The sequence below is a fragment of the Spinacia oleracea genome, chromosome 4, assembly GCF_020520425.1.
Source record: "Spinacia oleracea cultivar Varoflay chromosome 4, BTI_SOV_V1, whole genome shotgun sequence".
Taxonomy (NCBI): domain Eukaryota; kingdom Viridiplantae; phylum Streptophyta; class Magnoliopsida; order Caryophyllales; family Amaranthaceae; genus Spinacia; species Spinacia oleracea.
The window spans coordinates 180,194,521-180,217,189 of NC_079490.1; the positions used below are offsets into that span (position 1 = coordinate 180,194,521).

Consider the following 22,669-nt stretch of genomic DNA (forward strand, 5'->3'; position numbering starts at 1 on the left):
ACAAATTATTGAGCTCATTGAAATCTATAGCTAGGGCTTATACTCGAATTCGTCTAAGTTAAATGAACAAATTATACTCGGTTTAACTCCAGCCGACTTATTTCCACCTTAATTGATGAAAAGGTAGTCTTAGCATCACTTTCAATAATAATTTGGATATGAGATAGTAAAGGTTGATCATTTATGACCCAAATTAAACGAAAACTAAAAAAAAATCAAAATACTAAGATTGATGCGACTCATTACTCACCCGTTTTGATTGAACTTATACAATATTCCGTATTGATTTGGAGCCTTGTCTTGACATCGAGAAGGCCGACTGGATCACTAATAGAACCAAATCAAAACAAAATCCAAATAGACTACAATGAAGCCTATTTTCCATAAAAGTGAATCAAACTCGAAAATTAAATAAAAGTTACACGAATTGAAAGTAGAGGAGAACAAGAGACTCAAATTACCCTCAGTGACTAAATCGATTTAAACCCAATTCAAACGACTCAATTGCCAACTCTAAACGGTTCCTAATACGTAATAAACTTATGCTATCCAAAAAAAAAAATTCCACTAATAAGTTTTCTTAGTCTCCAAACCTCAAAAGTCATTCCACTTTAAACCATAAAAAACAGAAAAATTCTTCTAAAACAAGAAATCCAAACAAATTTACCAATAGTAAAATAATTTTAACCACAACCCCACCAGCCCCCACACTCCCTTTTTAAGACTGAAATTAAGATTAACATAGCTCCATATATATACTCATGCTACTCCATTTCCTCCAACAAGTGACTCCATTCCATTCCTATTTTCCAAACCGTAAGAATCTTTCATTTATTAATTTTTTTTAATTTAATTTTAGTTTACCGTCACTTTCTCTCTCCAAAAAGAGGGAAGGAGGGGATGTTTACTATGTTGTGCTGCTAATTACAAGGAACCTTACCACTCCGGTCACGCTTTTGCTTACTTCCCTGGTTGCGTGCATTTTCATCCTTTTCTGTTTTTTATATTCCTCTGTTTTTTATATTTTATTTTTTTCATTTCATCTGTTTTTCTTCATCTTTCTCGCTTGCAAATCACAAAGTTAAATCATCTTTTGTTCATCTTTTGTTCATCTTTTTAATCTAATCATAATCCTAAGCAGCAGAAAAGAAGGAGACCCACTAAGCGTGCTCGCAAAAAGAACCCCATTCAATTTTATTTTCGTTTTTAAAAAATTTATTTAAATGGGTTTCGTTCCTTTTTGTGGGGCTTCGATTGGGCTGTTATATGTTGGTTTGCCTTCCTCTTAATTTTCAGCTTTTATTGCTGGGTTTTATTTTTAAACAAAAATTGAGGTTTATTTTCATGTTTTCAGGATTTGGGTTACAACAACAACAAACACACTCTAGGTATGTTTGTCTATCAATATTCCTAGTTAATCACATTATGTCATTATATTTGTCTGCCTAATTTCACTGTTTCACTTTTTTGGTATGTGTTTTATTTTGCAGAGAATATAGTGGTCTATTTGGGAGTGAAATTAGTTGAAAATTTTCATCTGGGTAATTTTTATTTGTAGTTGTTGTTTTGCGAAGGAAAAAAATGAGTGAAAATAGCCCAAAATTGTTGGATTTGATAAATAAAAGTGTTAATGACGGAAGAAAATATGGGTTGTCATCTTCATCATCATGTTGTGATGAGAACAATAAGCTAGAACTAAGGCTTGGTTTACCTGGTGATAATAACAATAATAGAAACTGGTCAGCCAAACACGCCCTTGATTCTAGACAGATAGAGGATTCACTTCTCTCTCTGGGACACCATGGTAGTGGTGGTGTGATCAGGTGTGGGAAGGAACACAGTCATCAACCATGGACTTCATCTTCTACTGCTGCAATACCAACTACAACTACAAGTAATTCTGCATTTCAGTACAACCAAACACGCCCTAAAGAAGCTTTGCCTGTTATGGTAAAAGATGCATCACAGGCCTGTTGCACTAGAATAGTAGAGTTGCAGTCTGCAGAAAAGAAGACATTTTCACCATCTTCTGCTCTTACAGCTGTGCCCAACATTTCTCAGAAAAGGTACAACTTATTTTCCTTTTCTTTTTATTTTTTTGAAATTTATTTCATACTGATTCGCAGAGGATATTCATTCATAATTGTTGATGATGTTTGTGAATGTGGTCCATCCAATATTACATTATTGCAATCTTGGATTTTATTTCCTTATAGTTTCTGATTGTGTTAGGATTTAAAATTTAAGTTTTACATTGAATATGAAAGAAATTTATGTCTGAAATTTGTTTTTTCTAGGTTTGTTTTGTTTGATGAGGAATTTTAGGCTTTGATCTACTGGCATGATTATTGTTTGTTATCAGTCTTGTCCTTGAACGCATATTTTTGATAAAGAAATTTAACATTTGAATTATTTGGAATCACATCCGGATCCATTAAGGGTGAAAAGGGAAAGTGAGTAGAAGTCGAGAGAACCTTGGGTGTAAAGAAAGTAATTTGATAGAAAAAGAGTTTGATAGGAAGGAAACAATTAGTGATTTCCTGTACTGTGTTAAAAAATGCTTATTTGTAAGGACTAAAGAGTATGTGATTTGGTGTGTTGTTTTGTTTAAGGCTTTAACCTAGTATAGTTGCATATTAAAAGGTTAGATTATGTAGTTGACTTGTTGTATTTGTATGGTTGTTTCAAAAATTGTATAGAGCTGCTCCTACTCCAGTTGTGGGTTGGCCTCCAATTCGATCATTTAGAAAGAACCTTGCTAGTAGTAGCAGCTCAGGGAAATCTGTTCCAGAACCGCAAAGTACGAAGGGTGCGAATGAAAAACCGGCAAAGGACAACTCTATCAAGGGTCTGTTTGTGAAGATTAATATGGATGGTATACCGATTGGAAGGAAAGTCGATCTGAGCGTGTATAACAACTACGACAGCCTCTCGTCTTCTGTTGATGAGCTTTTCAGAGGGCTTCTTTCAGGTATAAACCCAATGATCGATCTTTTCTGATAAATGTCAACTGTTAGTTTGGTGGTAAAAATATTTCATATTCATTTAGTGATGGTCAGTTTGCATGATATTAAACAGTGAATTTATTGACTGATAGTTGCTCCGATCCCTCTGGACTCTGGTCAAGTTGTTTAGGTAGGCTTGTTTCCATGAGGTTGACATGTTATTGGATAATTTTCGTTAATTTATGGGGAGTTAGGGAAGTTCATTTGGGATTGTATATTAATTTACCTTACCTGTAACTCTGTAAGTAGGTTGGTAGTATTTTAATGGATCAAAGCTTGGCTCACGTTGTTTGTCGTGTGGGTTTTTCCGATCAGCTCAAACAGATTCTTGTACTGGTGCGATTGATAACAAACATGAAGAGCAGAAAGCTATTACCGGTTTGTTGGATGGAAGTGGGGAATATACTTTGGTCTATGAGGATAACGAAGGAGACAGGGTGCTTGTTGGCGATGTCCCATGGCAGTAAGCATCTTTACAATTCTGGATCTTAGTGTTAAATATATATATATTATGTTATTAAATTAAGTTTATGCGGCGCGCTCTTTAGCATGTTGCGCCCTTATTATTGGTTACATGTTTTGAAAACACCAACGTGGTAGCTTTTTAGTTGGTTTAATTAAGCGAAAAACTGGATTAGGAGTCCTATCTGGTTGACAATAATATGGGCATTGTTTTGTTGGTTAGTCCAAGGTATATATGTTTTTGTATAACAAGTAAAAGAGTCTATGTTGGCACTCCGTCATAAGAATGCATTATAAATAATCATAGACTTGACAATTTGCGGGAGGTATTTGTCGCTTTGCGTATGATATTCTAATTCCTTATACCATGGACTTTGGTTGCTTGTGGATTTTTAAAAACAGCACTAGGATAAACAGAACCTGTACGTTTTGACCATTAAGCAGCAGCCTCTGATGTGTGTTTTTGTTGTTGCAGCATGTTTGTGTCAACTGTGAAGAGGTTACGGGTGCTGAAGAGTTCCGACCTGTCCACACTAAGCCGTAAGTTCGGGTTTAAAACTGGGTTAATTGTACTATTATGCTTGGTTAGATAGTGGAGTGAAATAGTTTTGTAAAAAGTGTTGTTGATGTTGCAGGTGGTGGCAATAAACAAGGCAAGATACTGATTGACAATCCATCCATGTGAATGTTGCTAAATGGAGTTGTCAATTTATTCTGTGTTTTAAGTAACTTTGTTGAGTTCTTACTTGGTGAAATGTTGAAACTGAGAGCAGGAGATGTGTATTTGGTCTAATATTCTTCTAATTCTCGCCTATGTATAAAGGAGATAACTGATGGGTTTTGTTTTGGATATTATGGTTTTCTACAATGATTCCGAAAACTCACAAGTTGTTGCCTCTAGGCTCTAAGCTTGTTTGTTCCTATGTTGGTTTCTAAATTTTGTATTACGAGCTAGGAGATGGTCTTTCTTTTACAAAGTAGAGCTTCATAATAGAAGCACTTGTGCTTGTTTTGGATTTTCTACTTTTTATTTGGACATATTTGACATTTCACTGTGTGGAATGCTTATGCTTTGTTACTGGTTTTACATGAAGATTTAAGTTGCAAATTTCGACTTTAAAAACAATAAAGAGATTTAAAACCTGGAATTCTGCCAACCCCGGCCCACCTCTGTTTGTATAGTAAAAGGTATTGTATTAATCTACATTGGAGTACTCCGTACTATTTTCGGCAACTTTTGTGTAAGACCGCTTTACCGGAAAGACCACTTTGGTTGCTTAACTAATTGGTTCAATTTCTTAACTAATTAGTTACATTACTTAATTAATTGATTCAATTGCTTAACTAATTAATTCCTTTGCTTAACTAATTGGTTTCAGTACTTAACTAATTAGTTCAAGTGCTTAACTAATTGATTTCATTGCTTAACTTATATGATACCAAAGTGGTCTTTTGTGTAAGACCGCCTTATAGAAAAGTTTGTATACTATTTTAGCCTTCAGAGATGGCTTTATAGGCCTTGAGCTAGATGCCTAGTCTAGGCAGGCTGATCTGTAGCCGGAAACTTAAACCAGACTCGAAACTACATTATTTTATTTTTATTTTTATTTCAACTATTTTATTGAAAAATCGAACGCTGACAGCTGACTAGATGATTTCATTTTAAGTGACCTAAAGTTTACTGATTTGTAAATCAAATGTCTAATATTTTTCAATTTTTCATAACAAATTAATCACCCATCAATAATTGACCAAACCTGTTAGGCTATCCGTTTTAGGTTAATTGCAATAGTTTGACTATTAATCCATCTAGTACTACGTATATGTATAAAACAACAAAGCCTTAGTCCCAAAATGTTTTCGGGTCGACGAACATGAATCGTCGTAGGAGATCGTCATTGTTACCAATCAAACCAGAAAAGAACATGAGTATGTATTAAGAAAAATACTCCGTAAACATTTAAGCGTACAATATGAACAAGGAAAGAAAAGTTGCATATTAAAGGGTAGACATGAAAGTCTTGGTTAGAGAAGTAATTTGGGCAAAACATTTAAGTTAGTTTCACCTACGACTGCTTTTATGGTTGGGGAGGGAATTACTGAATTAAGTAGGGTTTTTATTTAAGGTACAGGTCTACTTGTTTAGTACTACTCGGGGTACTGAGCTAGTGAGCTCAGTAGTAACATAATTATTGGGATTTTCTGAATTTTGATTTCAACATTTTGGGCTGTGAATGTGTGATAGAACCTAACACTTAAAATCGGCTCCCATAGGATACAGACTACAAAAATTACCTTTACCAAAAAATATACTTTATATGTTCTATTTTTAAATGACACAATTATTTAGGCATGTTTGTCAATACACGATTTCAAACATTAATATATTCAATTATGGCTAAGAAAAATTATAAAAGTTATACTTACAAAATATTTATTGAGACGAATCTAATAAGACCCTACACGATTATATTTTTTTTCTTAAGTATAAACCACAAAATGAAGTCAAACGAGTTTGTGTGAATTGTGTCCAAAAACTCAATTGTGTCATATAAATAAGAATGGAGGAAGTATATAGGTGTAGTTTTCAGCATTTATGTTTTGATGAAGTGCAATGGCTAACATTTTATTTGAGTTATGATCGAGGACTGTATTCAAATTTCAATGTGAGTAATAGCTAACATAGCTCAGGATATTGCACACTGTCTCATGGTCTATGCTTTGCTTCACCCTTTTCGGATCCTCATGTATATTGCTGTAAGACTAGTTAGTAGTTTTAGCCTTGCTTTCTCCTGGAGTAAGATTTTTCAGTAGTTTCAGCCTCTATTTGTCATGCAGTAAGAGTAGTCAGTAGTTTCACCCGTGCTTTGTCCTGCAGTAAAAGTAGTCAGTAGTTTATGCAGTGTTGAATTTGTAAACCATTCTTTTGTAATCATGTGAATTTTGCGAATGATTATTTTGGTTTTGATGTTGAATTTTGTTTCCAAATGCTCATGTTATTAAGGTTACATGCAAGAACGAAGAGCTTCAGGAACTTGTAGAGCATTTTAATGTGTGTTTGGCTTTACACATGTTACTTATAGTTTTAAAAATCAAACTAGTTTTGCTAGATGGACGTCTCATCGAAATCAATTTAGTTTCTCCATTCAGTTCTACTTCCTATGCATGCTTCCGCGGACACAATCCATTTGTGTGCCTATTGTAAAAAGAAATGATCTTATCTTAACATTATACCATATTGACAATCTAGATTGTCCGTGCCTGCATTTTATTTTATTTGTATGGTAGGTTATTTTGTTAATTCCAAGATGCCTCTCTGATTTGTTGCTTACGGTCTTCGAACTGCAATGCAGGGTGACCTTCGTGGCCGCAGAAACATGCTTGGTAAAAGGTTTAATTAGAAATGAATATCACACAAGGTGCCAAGGAATCTTTGGTCAAGAACATTTATCACGTGCCACACTCTGTATGGGGGGTTTTGCGGCTGCAGCTTCAATGACATTGCTGTCAATGATTGGGTATGTCGTCTATTAATGAATCCACTCCAAGGATGACACTGGTGGTTGGCGGACACATCAAAATGAAGGTATCAGTAGACCGTATCAAAATACCTCTTGACCTCTTTGAAGTAACAACTATGATATTTTCCAGGCTCAATTTAGTAACTTTAGAATGTTATGGACATTTTTTTTTACCTCTCCCTTACTGAGATGAGTAACTAAATGTCAAAGGGATTAAGATGAAAATTTGATTTCAAGGTTGGCCATCTACCCTGGAGACTGTTAGGGCTACTGGCTGCTGCTTCCAAGGCTATATTAGCTACAAAGCCTACAATACTAGTATACACATCTTAACAAGTAATAACTCATAATAGATGTTAATGGCATCATTGTTACTAGTCACTCTCCATTACTGTGACTGCTCCCAGCAAACAAGTGAAGGAAATAATGCCTTTAGTCCAAGTTTGCATTTAATGCATTTAATGCTGAGTCTAATAAATGCGGTTCAATATTTATTAACAAGTTAATAATTTAGTGAGATCAAATGATCTTAATGCCTTCCTAGAGGCTGCTTCAGTTCAAGTGGAATTAATAATATTAATCCACAACTTACTCTTGACTGAACCTGTAGGGTCACACAAATAGTGCGTAAACGGATCAAGTATTTAAGTGAATATGATATTCATTAAGTACTCTATTTATGGTCATTCGGAAATGATTGATCTTAGTTCCAGTGGGAGCTAAAATCACCACAAGGTTACCGGAAACGAAAATATGGTTCATGACGGAAATATAAATATTATCCAAGTCGAAGATATTGCCGAAAACGAAAATATGGTTCGTATCAGAAAATATTACCGGAAATAGAAGTATTGCCGGAATCGGAAATATTGCCGGAAACGGAAATATTACCAGAATCGGAAATATTGTCGAAATCGGAAAATATTGTCGGAATCGGAAATATTTTCGGAAACGTGAATATTGTTCGAATCGAAAATAAATTTCGGAATCGAAAAACGGATCGGAAGCACGACGAGCGAATGCTCGACGAACGAGCTTGCGAGACACAAGGCCCAGCGCCTAGCAAGACCGCACAGAGCAGCTCGCTTGGGCCGAGCAAGTGCAGGAGCGCCCAACAAGTGGGTCGCGTGCTGTGTGCCTTAACGCCAAGCCTCGAGCGACAACGTGGGCCTCAAATTAACCACACGCTGCAAGGGGCAGGGTCGTCAGTTGCTTGCACACTAAGTAAAGCTTGGGGGCCAAGCTACTTGCGCAGCAAGTAGTTTGGGCCTCAAGTTATTGTTTTTCTAATCCTACTAAAATTAGATATCAAGGTAGATCTGAAATACTAAGTATTTGATTATCCCTAGAATTCTAATATTATTAATTAACTAGAGTCCTAATAGATTTAGTTAATAGATTCCTATTAGGATTTCAATTATCTATTTCCCACCCTATAAATATGTGGTTCATGATCACAACTCATACAACACATTCAACACATTAAATTCAACGGAGAATTTAATATTTTCCTATCACATATGTGAGTTTCCCGAGTGCACTAAAAACCTTAGAGAATATTCTAGTCGGTTGAATCTAAGGCGGATCCGGACGTGCCGTGGACTTGCTACAGAGGGACGACACTTGGAGTCCTTTACTTGTTCTTGTTCGGTTCGGGAGCAGCTAGGGAAGGCACACATCACATAGTATGTATAGTAAATTATGCTAATTGACTATGTGGCAATTAATTTGGATTCCTGGCTTTTATGGTTTTTCCGCATGAATTATATTGTTCATAACCTTACAACAAGCACATACACTTTTTTGAGCCTAACTTTAAAATAATCTTCACAATCCATGAACATTGTAACAAGCTCCTTTTTCTATACAAAAAAATTTGTATAGCAGCTGCTTATTAGCAGAGAAAGTTGAGGTAAATCAACGAGTCTGGTTCTTCAATTCTCTCCTCAATTTTGATTTTAATCAAATTAAAAGTCTTATATGATTGTCTAATTTCATGATGATTAGAGTGCTTGGTTTCTTGACCTTAGAAGATGGATGTTGGATTTTTCTATGATCATTGCAGACTACGCCATAAGTATAAACTTCTTCATCTCATCTCAACTTTGAGTTTTGGGTTAAAGTGATTGTTAATTTGTTTTGTTTTGGGTTAAAGTGGTTAATGTATTGTTTTTTTGTTTTGTTCTGATCCGCACATGTTATGTGTTTCTATACTGATGTGTTGCATTATGATATGATCGTATTCTGCTTTTCTAATATGCATTGATGCTTGCTGATATACACTGATGCTTAATGATCTACTTGGTCTGTTATCTCTGATATGTACAACTTTACAGATCTTCTTTCTACTGCTGCCATCTGCGTTGCTCTGTACAATTGCATTTGACTTAGGTTGACTTTCTAGTGAACATAAGTCAACCTTGTTACAACTTAATAATGAACAAATGGGTTAGCTCAAAACACACTTTGGTGGAAGCAAAAAATCACCTATATTGATCCAATAAACCTTCAATGTGCGTAACTAGCCATAACTAGGTGACATTGATTTGAAAGTTGGGAGTGAAATGATCCATTTTAGTCAAAATATGACCAATAATGATCAAACGAGCCTTAAATGTGCATAAATTGACCAACGTAGGTGAGAATGAGTCTTAGAAATATAAAAATAAGTACATTAAATATGTAAAGGGTTTAAAATACTTATATAGCTTCATTAGTTGAAAGTTGGGAGCGAAATAAGTCATATTAGTTAATATATGACCTATAACGATTAAACGAGCCTTAAATATGCATAACTTGACCAAATTAGGTGAGAATGAGTCTTATAAACATTAAAATAAGTATGTAAAGCATGTAAAGAGTTTAAAATACTCATTAAGGTTCCTTAGTTGAAAGTTGGGACTGAAATAAGCCATATTAGTCAAAATGTGACCTATAATGATCAAACGCGCCTTAAATGTGCATACCTTGACCAAAATAGGTGAGTAGGAGTCTTAGAAAAATAAATTTAAGTATATTAAACATATAACGGGTTTAAAATACTTATTTAAGTTAATTAATTGAAAGTTGGGGCCAAAATAAGCCATTTAGTCAAAATGTGACCTATAATGATCAAAGGAACCTTAAATGTGCATAACTTGACCAAATTATGTGATAAAGAATATTTGAACATAAAACTAAGTGTATTAAACATGTAAAGAGTTTTAAATACTTATTTAAGTTCATTAATTGAAAGTTAGTGTAGACACCTACTTTTGTCCCCATTCCCGAAAGGGAAGGTTCGATGATGAAAACATAAATCTCCACTTGACAACGCATCTCCTATAAAATAAACGAATCTCAATTCCCCTTTTCATTTCACCCGAAACCTGCTATTTATGGAAACCTGCTAAAAATAGTAACTGCCGTAAAGGGTAGCTTCTTAAAGTGGCAAGTCAGAAAAGATAGAAACCTGTCAGAATTAGGTGTTGCACTCCAACGTAAATCCTAAATGAGATAGAAAACTGCGAGAATCCTATTCCTAATATGATTCGGAAATAAGAGTTACGTATTAATTAAAATCCTAACGAGCCTAGAGTTCGTAACGGGCCCAGACGCATTCCGTCATGAAATTGATACGCACTAAAAGACTCGATTAAGTCTCAAACACTACGGATTTCAGGAATCCGAATCTGACTAAGAAAACAACCCATACCCTATTTTCAACGCCTGGCTCTGGGCGCCGAAATCTTCGGCGCCCAGGCCTGGGCGCTGAAAATACCTGGGTACGTGTTTTTTCCTAATTCTTTGTGGATTAGAACTCTGCAATTCTATCTTTCCACGAACTCTTCCCTATAAATACAGCCCCAAATTCGACGTGAAGGGACACAACACACAATTCATATTCTGAGTATTGACTCCAACCCCTAGCCTAAGCCTCACGCTGCGAAATTGTTCATGCGTTCTGTCGCAATCGATCCATAAATCGAACAGAACGTATCCTGTCCCATAATTTGAGATTCGTTAAATAAAAAGGAGAAATAGCAAAGTCAAAGTGGTTAGTTTTCTGAGAACCGTGACGCACCTCTCAAGGGTGCGTCGTAATGTGTCCCTTTTCGATGATTTAATTGCTTTCCTCGCCCTTTTTATGAACGGTTAAACTAACTAAATCTGATTGTTCTATCACGCCTAACAAATATAAGATTTTTGGGAAATTGGATTATCATGCTAGGTCCCTTAATGCAATCTAAATCAGATAATCGCGATCGATCTAGTATTATATGTTGCATATTGCTAAAATCAACTCAGACTAGTTTAATAGTTAACGCATGTCCCTTCAATTATTTATGCTGAGCTAGTAAGGATATCCTGCCTCTGGAGTTATCGACAAGCGAAGTACTCCTCTCGGTAGTTACATTCCCCCGAACCCTCAATCTCTACCTTGCGGGTGTATGTTGAGAGATCCCCACACCAGGGATCATAAGGGAACCTACGGTCGTCGTGGTCAAACATAATTGCACTCCCTTTATGTCACGATAACTGGGTTTTGTCAGTTTTTCTCATTGTTGTTAAAAACTGAATGGCGACTCCTATATTATTAGTCAATTGGGTGTAAACTCACAGGAAATCCAATTACACTTGATTGAATAAAAAAGAATCGTCACACCCACGAGGGACGAGGTCACGCATTAGCCTCGTGCTTTTTCGACCCCCTCACAGTGGCGACTCCACTGGGGAAAGTGAAGGAAATACTCGTGCTTGTAGGTAATCAAAATAGCCGAAGGGTGAAACGATCCTACCCCGCGTTTATTTCCCCATCAAGTTGGGACGACCTGAAAATGAGCATATTAATGTGAACGGGCAGAACCGCATAACGAATCTCGGCTCCCTCGGGAGTTGGGACTAAGGATACCTTTTTTCGCCAATAGGGGGGTGCATACGCCGCGCATGTTTCCCACTCGATACTTGTGCAGGTAGTACACCTATCCCGAACCCAATCGCTCGCTCATTAGGTCCCTCTCGCCTGCATGCCCCCTTGGCTTGCATTTGCGGGTTGGCCTCTTGAGCGAAATTCGTCTGTTGAAGACACTACCTCGACCGGGGCATGTGTTGGATCTACGATAGAAGCGGTACCAAGCCAGGCGCAAATACTACCCATAGAAGTCTATCATAAACTACGTGACATATTTAATTTTCAAATCCATGTTTGTAATGTAGTTATGTGTAGCGAACTATGTGACTATGTTATGATTGCGCGTACGAATAATGCTAGACAAATAATGCTAGAAAACCAACGACCTTAAAATTTCCCAAACATTCATAGACTAATTCGCCAAAGAGTTATACCGAAATACGTGTTCCGCAAACCCGAATGATCGCCACAAAAATAAGCGACGCTCGGGATGGCCTGTAACGAATCCCACAGACGCTGCTACGCGTAAAGGACGTTATTAGGCAAGCACGCAAATCGAAGTCGCATAAACAGAAGACAGAAAACGAGAACCAGCCAGGGACGCATTTTCAACGCCCCTGGCTGGGCGCCAGAATTTCTCACGCCCCTCGCTGGGCGCTGAAGTTGCTGCTTGGCCTTCTTGTCAGGCGCAGCAGCCTCGGTGCCCGCGCAAAAGGAAAATACGTAGCAAAAAAAAAAACTTTTCGAATTTTTTTTTCTACGAGGGCGTATGAAAAAGCTCTCGATTCTAAAAGCGACTTATAAAAAAATAAATAACTCTTTGTGTCGTTGTTAGGCCTCCTACGACGACGATGTTCGGCTCCAAAACCGGGCACGCTAATTGAAATAACCTTGAATGTCACATGGGCAAAGTATTCAAAAAAAATAATGTTCAAATGAAGTTTTCAAGAAAAAAAATAATGTTCGAATAAAGGAAATAAATTCGAGTCTAGACTAGGCTATGCCAAAGTACAATCTAAATCCTAAAGTCTTAGTTGTCTTATCCATAGAATTGGTCCTAATACTTGGTGTCGTTCTGCAAGTTAAAAGGTTAAACCATATTGAGTCTCCCTTCCTAACATTTAAATCAATAAGCACCCATATGTAATTGTCATCCCTTTCTAAGAATTTACGGCCTAAATACTCTCTCCCACCAATAAAAATAATATATTATAGTATTTGCAAAATGGAAACGGTCACATTCTGGAAATCATTCCCCCATAGTCGCACAACCCCTAAAGTGAACCTAAGGTGTTAATACCATTGGCAAAGAAAAAATTAATGGCCCCAAGGCTTATAATCACATTGGGTCACGAATATCATAGTCCTCTCGAGTCACTCGCTCCTTGAAATACTACTAAGTACGGACTAAAAGATTTTCCATGAATGCAACATGACCAACCATGAAAATACCCAAATCGGCATACCATAAGGCTACCATTGGGGTAAAGCAATACACACTAAGAGAGAAGCCGCACTAATGATTCTAGTCTTGCAAAAATAAAAAAATTCGATCTCCCCAATTAACTACCTTGCCAACATTAAGCAAAATGGCGCGTGACAAATGAACACCCAAGGGTTAAAATCTAAAGTGTCAACCAACGAAAGTTATGGTCCATTTAGCCTAAGTCTGAGAGTCGCTTGGTCAAGTATTATAGGCTTACGCCATGTCATTATTTTGAGTCTAGGCCACATCCTTGTAATCATACACGGGATATAATCAGAAAGATTAATGAAAGTTCGAGTCTAAATCACAACTTCCAATTAAATCCCAGAAACTAGAATCTGAAAAAAAGCAAAAATTATTTTCGATGTAATTCTTTCGTTAAATTTCAATAGGGTAAAAACAACATTTTGAATCAACGCTATTTGCACATTTTAAGAAACGACTAAATACGCTTGCAAATTAAGACAATTTAAAGGTCCACCCTAGGCCTGCTAAAATTAAAGGTCCATCCTAGGCCTACTAAAATTAAAGGTCCACTATAGGCCTACCAAACGAGGCTCACTCAGTCTCGCCTCGTGACTCAAAGACCACAACCATCTACCTTTTAGCCCAAATTGATTGAAGGATTTATGTTGGGGAGAAATCCCGAGCGAAAAGAAAAAAATAGAAAGAGAAAAGGGAGAGCGAAAAGAGCGAGCCATGAAATACTTAACCCGTACCTCCCAAAGTGCGAAATTTACCTAAGTAAAAGAAGGAAAAGAATTGAGTCAACCAATCCAAATCATAAAGTTCTACGATGTCTACCCTTTCCAATCCTTATGTTCTTAGACGCCTTCGCTCTGGGGCCGCTGTTCAGCTCATTTAACCCATCCATGTTCTCATTGCCATAACCCAAGAAACCATTACCTCGACTCTTGTTCTTGAACTTGTTGTCAACTGCAAACCACGTACGGCCATCGACACGTGCGTCGTACCCATTATTTCCAAAACCTGCTCTTACACCACCATTAGCGTAATGACCATATAACTTGTTTGGATACATCCTGTTGATATACCTGTGAGCCGTCCCCATGCTACTCATTGGCCTTGGTTGATGTAAACTCATGACCCTAGCTTGAGGCTGCAAACTGTGAGTCCTAGCGGATGTAATCCTCATGCTTGACCAATACCTATACAAATTATCCTATCTCATTCAACCCATCCTTCAAACCGTCTTGAGTCACGAATAAAAACGGAAAACAAATGAAAAGTACAAAAAAGTAATAAATAATAAAAAGGGAACTTTGCAAAGCGCCTCTAAAGTTAGTCTAAAAAGAAAAAGGAGCATTTAGCGCACCAAAAAATGATCCGCCCAGAAATAATTTTCAGCGCCCGCAGCTGGGCGCCGAAATCTTTAACGCCCCAGCCTGGGCGCTGATTCTCTCTACTTGCTAAAAATTGTCCAGAAGTGCTCGTCATTTTATCCGCACATACACGGAACAATAACGAGCACTTGGGGGGGGGGGGGGGCAGCACGTATCCAGATATACGTACCACCAAAGAAATACATGTACTCAATTTCAAAAAAATATAAAACAAATTTTTGGCTTACGGCAAAGGAGCAGATTAAAATAATAATATAAACTTCACTTATTCTACCGTTTCAAATAATATGTTTCCACCTCAGAACGTACTTGTTTAAAATCGGCATTCTAAGAAACCATTTTCTAGGCTAAGAACTACGGAAGACCTGATTCCAAATTAAATCTATTTAAGGCGGATACGTAGGCAATCCATAATTCGGTCCAACCAATATTAAAGCCTATAGAAAAACGAGAATAAAAATAGAAGTCCCTTATTGAAATTTAATTACTTGCAATCCAAGTCGAAAGAAAAAACTTAAGTCAAAAGAAGAATCCAAGTCATCAAGATGCCAAAACGAGCACACATCGAAAAATAATAAGGGCACGTACCCTTGCCAGAAGGAGAACTCACACTCCTAGGCACTTAGCCAAGACTCAAAAAGATCGCTTTGCCTCAATTGAATGGGGGCTAGAGCAAGCGTCCATGACCCCTAAAATACTCGGCTTGACCCTCCCTAAAGCGAACTAACTCACTTAAAGACTTTCTTTCACCACTAGACATAGTCGTTCGCTTAAAGACCTTCTTTCACCACTAGACACAGTCATGATCGCCAACAAGTAGTAAAGGCAGTAAGCTTGCAATAAAGAGAATTGTTCTACGGCACTGCCCCATCGTTCCTTCGAACTCAGGGCACCCGTTCATGGTAATTCAAATGCTTGCGAATCCCCTTTGAAAAAAAAACAGACATTGTCAATAGGACTTGGCACTTAACCAAGGCTCACCCTACTCAGACATATGACACGGGCATCTAAAATCGAAATCTGAAAACATTATTAATGGGAAGACATAAACAGCAACTGGGGGCTAAAAATTGAAATGAAAGAGATAGGGAAGGAACTAAGTATACCTCGACCTTTCATACAGACATACACCAAGTAAATCTAAGTCAATTTGAAAACGGTTTATATTCCCGCAATTCTGGAAAAGATGGCCCTAAAAACCTAAAAGCATATGCCAAACGGGCACAAGTAATATCTTGACACCTGCACCCTGGCTTTCAGCAAATCCTTAGACAGCATTCCAAAAATCGTAACAGTATTTTGATTCACTCATGTAATCCTGTACTAACCCTTCTATAAGTCAACCTACTTAGGACACCTCGGATTGTACACAGTAGGACTCGGATTTTAAATAATTTTCAAATGATTTTTAAAGACTTCTTCGAACATAATAAAGTGTCGTTGGTTTAAGCTTAGTATGCGTCTATCTCAACGTTGCAAGTGAGTCAAAAAGATTTTTAAATATGATTATGGGTAAAGAAAGGCACCTAGATTTTGGTCGAGGCACACTTCTACATGTGACTACCTTGACCATGGCAATGTCGCACAATACGACATTTACAAGAGAAGTAGCAGATCACTACTCGAACGTACCTCGCACTAAACGAGTCTAGTTCAAACTATTCATGATCCGTGTCACCATGAATGCATAAAAAACGTATGCAAAGCATTATAGCACCAAGCCAATCCCGTAGCTACAATTGGGGCTTGAGAAAAAACACTCTAAAAATGCTCGAAATGATGATTTTATCGCAAATTCTCGACGCTAATGCTATACATACATCATAGGGGCACGATCCTAAGGTCTAATCATGTAAAACGAACCTTAGAATGGCTACAACCCCTCCCAAATTCTAAACGCTACTTAGAATATATAAAGTCACCCCACTAACAAGGGTAACTGAAAATCGCGAGTCACCAAAACTCCGATCAAACTACTGCACATAACGCTCGCCCTACAAGCGCCCGTTACACAGTCTACCTCGTTCCAAAGAAAAAGCGAAAGAAAAAATCAAGGATAAGAACTGTCAAAATATACCCAGAAATCATTTTCAAACGCCCAGAGCTGGGCGCCGATATCTTTAACGCCCCAGCTTGGGCGCTGAATCTTTCTGCTAGCCAAGTTTTTCCCAGATATAAAAATAAGAAAGAAACACCTATGAATCCTTGCATCGAACGAAGTAATAAGCCGTGCAAACCCACGTAGAAGGTGCTACACTTGTTCGAGCACCTGAACAAGGCGTGATGAAGTACTCCAATGCAAAAAATAATAATGATATCCCAACACCTAGAGAAATGTTCTAATACATGCGGTTAGGCCACACAAGCCTACGTCGCACCATAAGTTCAACCATCCCACGGTACAAGTCTAAAAAAGAGTAAGGCATATTGCACTAATGTGGGCACAACCAAGAGCACGTGTAAAAAAGGCAAAGACTACTTATCGCCCAAATACAAGCCACACGACTTCTACATTAAGGATTAAAGGTAGAAAAACATTACCTACCACGGAAGGGATAGCTCGCACTTACACGAGCGAAACCCCAAGGCATCTTTTTCGAAAGAACCTACGAAAATCGTACGCCAAAAGGAAGCATCCCAGCATGCATACTTGGGGGCTCCAAGCTACGAAACAACCATAGCAAAATAAAAAAATCTCGAAGCAAATGTTTGAACAAACGAAAGGGCACGATGTTAATTTGAGCCCACTTCATGAATGGGCCTGAACCCTATCAAGCTTCTAAGCAAACTATTCAAAATCAGTCATTGCTCAAAAAAAAAATGATTCAAGCAAACTGATTAATGGACCGCACACAACGGCCATTCTATGAACGCTCGTTCGCACATACATATCATCTTTTCTAAGTATCGAGCATTTACGAACATGTTCAAAAGAAAAAAAAGAAAACGAACGAACGAACAAGAGGCCAACTGTGTCATCAAGAAAGCTCGCCAGGAATTATTTTCAGCGCCCAGCGCTGGGCGCCGAAATCTTTAACGCCCAGGCTTGCCCAGGCTTGGGCGCCGGAAATGATCCCAGACCCTCTCTGACTTCTATAGGGTCCTGCCATATTCATTTGACTTGAAAGTTGCCGATTTCTTTACTGAAAGTCGCACCTCACGGCTTTGTTAAGAGTAGCACACCACTACAAAGATCGCTCGCACTTACGAGCACAATCCCAAACACGATCAAGGACATTACAGAATGCGTAGGAACCTCTTTGACAAGAAATGACCGTCAAGCACGAATGCTTGGGGATTCGAAGGAAAATATATATTATGCAAAGTAAAAACAATATTCCCAGGCTACGCTGTACGAAGTCCCGTGTTTGGATGTCTCAAAAAATAAAACCGGTTTACGACCTCAAGACAAAGGTCGCCGTTGATGCTTATACATAGTCCCCTAATCAAGGATCCAGGTAGTGGCAAGATTGAGCCGTAAAGACTAGCTCAAAACCATGAAAGATGATGACCACGAGACTATGGTCCATTTAAACACATTGTCAACCCACATTCAGGTTGCAACTAAATCCGAGCATCCCTCGGAAGAATTCGCTCTTATAAGAATGAATAAAAAGAAATTCTCAAAATAAATCACAAGAAAAAAATGAAATAGGGACTTGCCCACCTCAATCGGGCAAGATCGCGGCACACGAATCCCAAATCGAAAAGACGAATTCAGGTTCGCTCACCTCCAGCGAGCGGGGCGTCCACCCTTAGCGGACAGGGCTCGCCCACCTTCAGCGGGCGGGGTCTGCGTCACTAGCCGCGCAGGTCCTCAGTTTTCGAAAAATAGAATCTTCAAAAAATAAAATGAAACAGGCTCGTCATCTTCAGCCGACGGGGTCTACGTCACAAACCACGTAGGTCCTTATTTTCAAAAAAAGCACAAACAAATTTCAAAATAGATTCGTCCACTTCTATCGGACAGGGTGTCCACCCTTAGCGGACAGGTTCGCCATCTTTAGCCGGCGGGGTCTACGTCACAAACCGCGTAGGTCCTTATCTTCAAATTCCAAAAACAGATTCGTCCACTTCTATCGGACGAGGTGTCCACCCTTAGCGGACAGGCTCGCCATCTTTAGCCGGCGGGGTCTACGTCACAAGTCGCGTAGGTCCTTAGTCGCTGCAGCGATAACTTTTTCTGGTTTTCCCTTTTCCAAAAATTAAAAGGATTGGTTTTCCGTTTTTTCCAAAAAAGAGAGATGTGCTGGATTTTCCTTCGTTTTACGTCCCATAAAAACAAGGGGGTTTTCTCGTTTAGCTAGCCCTGAAAATGAGAATCTTTAAAAACATTTTTACCTCGTGGTTGGGCTTGGCCAGGCCCAATTACACTTTATAGCTTTGATTTCGAAAACATCTGTAGCTACTCCCAATGACAAAGTGAGGGAGTTTTTACGCCTCTTTAGATACTTCCAATGACAAAGTGAGGGAGTATTCTATACTATCCGTTGACAAATCCAAATGACACGTGAGGGATATGTCGACACTTCAAGTGATGACCCTTAGGTCAAATGTTATCACTCGGGGGCTCGTGAGACCCTCGCCAAAACAGGTCACCATGGCTTGTGCGACGCACTCCGTCTAATACTTTGACCATCGTCTTACTCCAAGACTCAGTCAAAGTGGGGGCTAACTGTAGACACCTACTTTTGTCCCCATTCCCGAAAGGGAAGGTTCGATGATGAAAACATAAATCTCCACTTGACAACGCATCTCCTATAAAATAAACGAATCTCAATTCCCCTTTTCATTTCACCCGAAACCTGCTATTTATGGAAACCTGCTAAAAATAGTAACTGCCGTAAAGGGTAGCTTCTAAAAGTGGCAAGTCAGAAAAGATAGAAACCTGTCAGAATTAGGTGTTGCACTCCAACGTAAATCCTAAATGAGATAGAAAACTGCGAGAATCCTATTCCTAATATGATTCGGAAATAAGAGTTACGTATTAATTAAAATCCTAACGAGCCTGGAGTTCGTAACGGGCCCAGACGCATTCCGTCATGAAATTGATACGCACTAAAAGACTCGATTAAGTCTCAAACACTACGGATTTCAGGAATCCGAATATGACTAAGAAAACAGCCCAGACCCTATTTTCAACGCCTGGCTCTGGGCGCCGAAATCTTCGGCGCCAAGGCCTGGGCGCTGAAAATACCTGGGTACGTATTTTTTCCTAATTATTTGTGGATTAGAACTCTGCAATTCTATCTTTCCACGAACTCTTCCCTATAAATACAGCCCCAAATTCGACGTGAAGGGACACAACACACAATTCATATTCTGAGTATTGACTCCAACCCCTAGCTTATGCCTCACGCTGCGAAATTGTTCACGCGTTCTGTCGCAATCGATCCATAAATCAAACACAACGTATCCTGTCCCATAATTTAAGATTCGTTAAATAAAAAGGAGAAATAGCAAAGTCAAAGTGGTTAGTTTTCTGAGAACCGTGACGCACCTCTCAAGGGTGCGTCGTAAAGTGTCCATTTTCGATGATTTAATTGCTTTCCTCGCCCTTTTTATGAACTGTTAAACTAACTAAATCTGATTGTTCTATCACGCCTAACAAATATAATATTTTTGGGAAATTGGATTATCATGCTAGGTCCCTTAATGCAATCTAAATCAGATAATCGCGATCGATCTAGTATTATATGTTGCATATTGCTAAAATCAACTCAGATTAGTTTAATAGTTAACGCATGTCCCTTCAATTATTTATGCTGAGCTAGTAAGGATATCCTGCCTCTGAAGTTATCGACGAGCGAAGTACTCCTCTCGGTAGTTACAGTCCCCCGAACCCTCAATCTCTACCTTGCGGGTGTATGTTGAGAGATCCCCACACCAGGGATCATAAGGGAACCTACGGCCGTCGTGGTCAAACATAATTGCACTCCCTTTATGTCACGATAACCAGGTTTTGTCAGTTTTTCTCATTGTTGTTAAAAACTGAATGGCGACTCCTATATTACTAGTCAATTGGGTGTAAACTCACAGGAAATCCAATTACACTTGATTGAATAAAAAGGAATCATCACACCCACGAGGGACGAGGTCACGCATTAGGCTCGTGCTTTTTCGACCCCCTCACAGTTAGGAGCAAATACGCCATTTTAGTCAAAATACGAAATATATTGAACTAACGATCCTTAAATGTGCATAACTTGACCAAAGTGGGTGATAATGAATTTTTTTAAACATAAATATAAGTTTATTAAACATGTAAATGTATTAAAATACTCATTTAGGTTCATTAGTTGAAAGTTGGGACCGAAATAAACCATTTTATTCAAAATGTGACCTATAATGATCAAACGAGCATTATATGTGTATAACTTGATCAAATTAGAAAAGAGTGAGTATTTGAAACATTAAAAAAATTATAATGAACATGTAAAGGGTTCAAAATACTTATTTAAGTTCATTAGTTGAAACTTGGGAGCGAAATAAGCTATTTTAGTCGGAATGCTACCTATAACGATCAAACAAGCCTTATATGTGCATAATTTGACCAAAGTAAGTGATAATGAGTCTTTAAAACATAAAACTAAGTTTATTAAACATGTAAAGAATTTTAAATAATTATTGAAGTTCATTAATTGAAAGTTAGGAGCATAATTATTGAAGTTCATTAATTGAAAGTTAGGAGCAAAATAAGCCATTTTAGTCAAAATATGAAATATATTGAACGCACGAGCCTTAAATATTTATAACTTGACCAACGTGGGTGATAATGAATATTTGAAACATAAAGATACGTGTATTAAAAATTTAAAGGTTTTACAGTGCTCATTTAGGTTCATTATTTGAATGTTGGGACCGAAATAAGTCATTTTAGTCAAAATGTGACCTATAATGATCAAACGAGCCTTAAATGTGTATATCTTGATCAAATTAGGAAAGAGTGAGTATTTGAAACATTAAAATAAGTCTAATGAACATGTAAAGGGTTTAAAATCTTTATTTAAGTTCATTAGTTGAATGTTGGAAGCAAAATAAGTCATTTAAGTCGGAATGCGACCTATAACGATCAAACAAGCTTTATATGTGCATAACTTGACCAAAGTAGGTGATAATGAGTCTTTGAAACATAAAACTAAGTATATAAAAAATACTTATTTAGGATCATTGGTTGAAAGTTGGAATCGAAATAAGCCAGTTTAGTGAAGGTGGCCTATAATGATCAAACGGGCCTTAATTGTGGATAATTTGACTAAAGTAGGCGAGAATGAGTATTTGAAACATAAAACTAAGTATTTTAAACATGTAAAAGGTTCAAAGTATTCATTTAGGTTCATTAGTTGAAAGTTAGGACCGAAATAAACCATTTTTATTATTATAAGGTTCATTACTTCATTGTTAGGAGCAAATTAAGTCTTGCTTACGATACAATATTTTAATATAACTAAAGTATTATTTTTTTTGATGGTTGATTCTGTTAAGGGATTCAAAAATCCGAGGGAGCAGTCTTTCACCACCGTGGAGATAAATGAAGTTCGAGACAAGTTGACAAACTTCATTACTAGTGATTATCGTTGATATTTTCTTGTGATGAATCTTAGATTACGGATGCTAGTTTTCATATGATTGTAATGTAATCGACTTTTATATTTACAATTATATACTATTTAATTTAATTATCTATATAATTCAATATTTATTTTATGTGATGTATGGAGGGTAACTACTGGTGTGGTCCAATTGTATAATATATGTAGCAAGGAAATATAACATATTTCTAGGTCAGGTGCAACTCATTTTTAGGCCAAGTGCGGCTCATTTTTAGGCCTAGCGCGACTTATTTATAGGCCAAGTGCGGCTCATTTTTATGCTTGTGCTGCCCATTTCTGGGTCAAGTGTGGGCTTATTTCCAAAATTGGCAGCACCAAATATGTCAA

At 37.7% G+C, this 22,669-nt stretch overlaps 1 protein-coding gene across 3 annotated transcripts; it reads left to right on the plus strand.

The window, feature by feature from the left end:
• Nucleotides 1–698: 698 nt before the first annotated feature.
• On the plus strand, nucleotides 699–4,475 carry LOC110796872 (auxin-responsive protein IAA2). Of its 3 annotated transcripts, XM_022001955.2 has the most exons (7): nucleotides 699–816; nucleotides 1,355–1,388; nucleotides 1,491–2,066; nucleotides 2,700–2,971; nucleotides 3,321–3,468; nucleotides 3,943–4,007; nucleotides 4,103–4,475. In XM_022001955.2, the coding sequence occupies exons 3-7, from the start codon at nucleotides 1,582–1,584 to the stop codon at nucleotides 4,150–4,152; spliced, it is 1,020 nt and encodes a 339-aa protein (XP_021857647.1). In that variant the 5' UTR covers nucleotides 699–816; nucleotides 1,355–1,388; nucleotides 1,491–1,581; the 3' UTR covers nucleotides 4,153–4,475. The 3 variants fall into 3 exon arrangements, with proteins under 3 accessions (XP_021857647.1, XP_021857646.1, XP_056699088.1); XM_022001954.2 differs by having other exon boundaries at nucleotides 794–1,388; XM_056843110.1 differs by lacking the exon at nucleotides 699–816 and having other exon boundaries at nucleotides 1,014–1,388; nucleotides 4,086–4,475.
• Nucleotides 4,476–22,669: the final 18,194 nt, after the last annotated feature.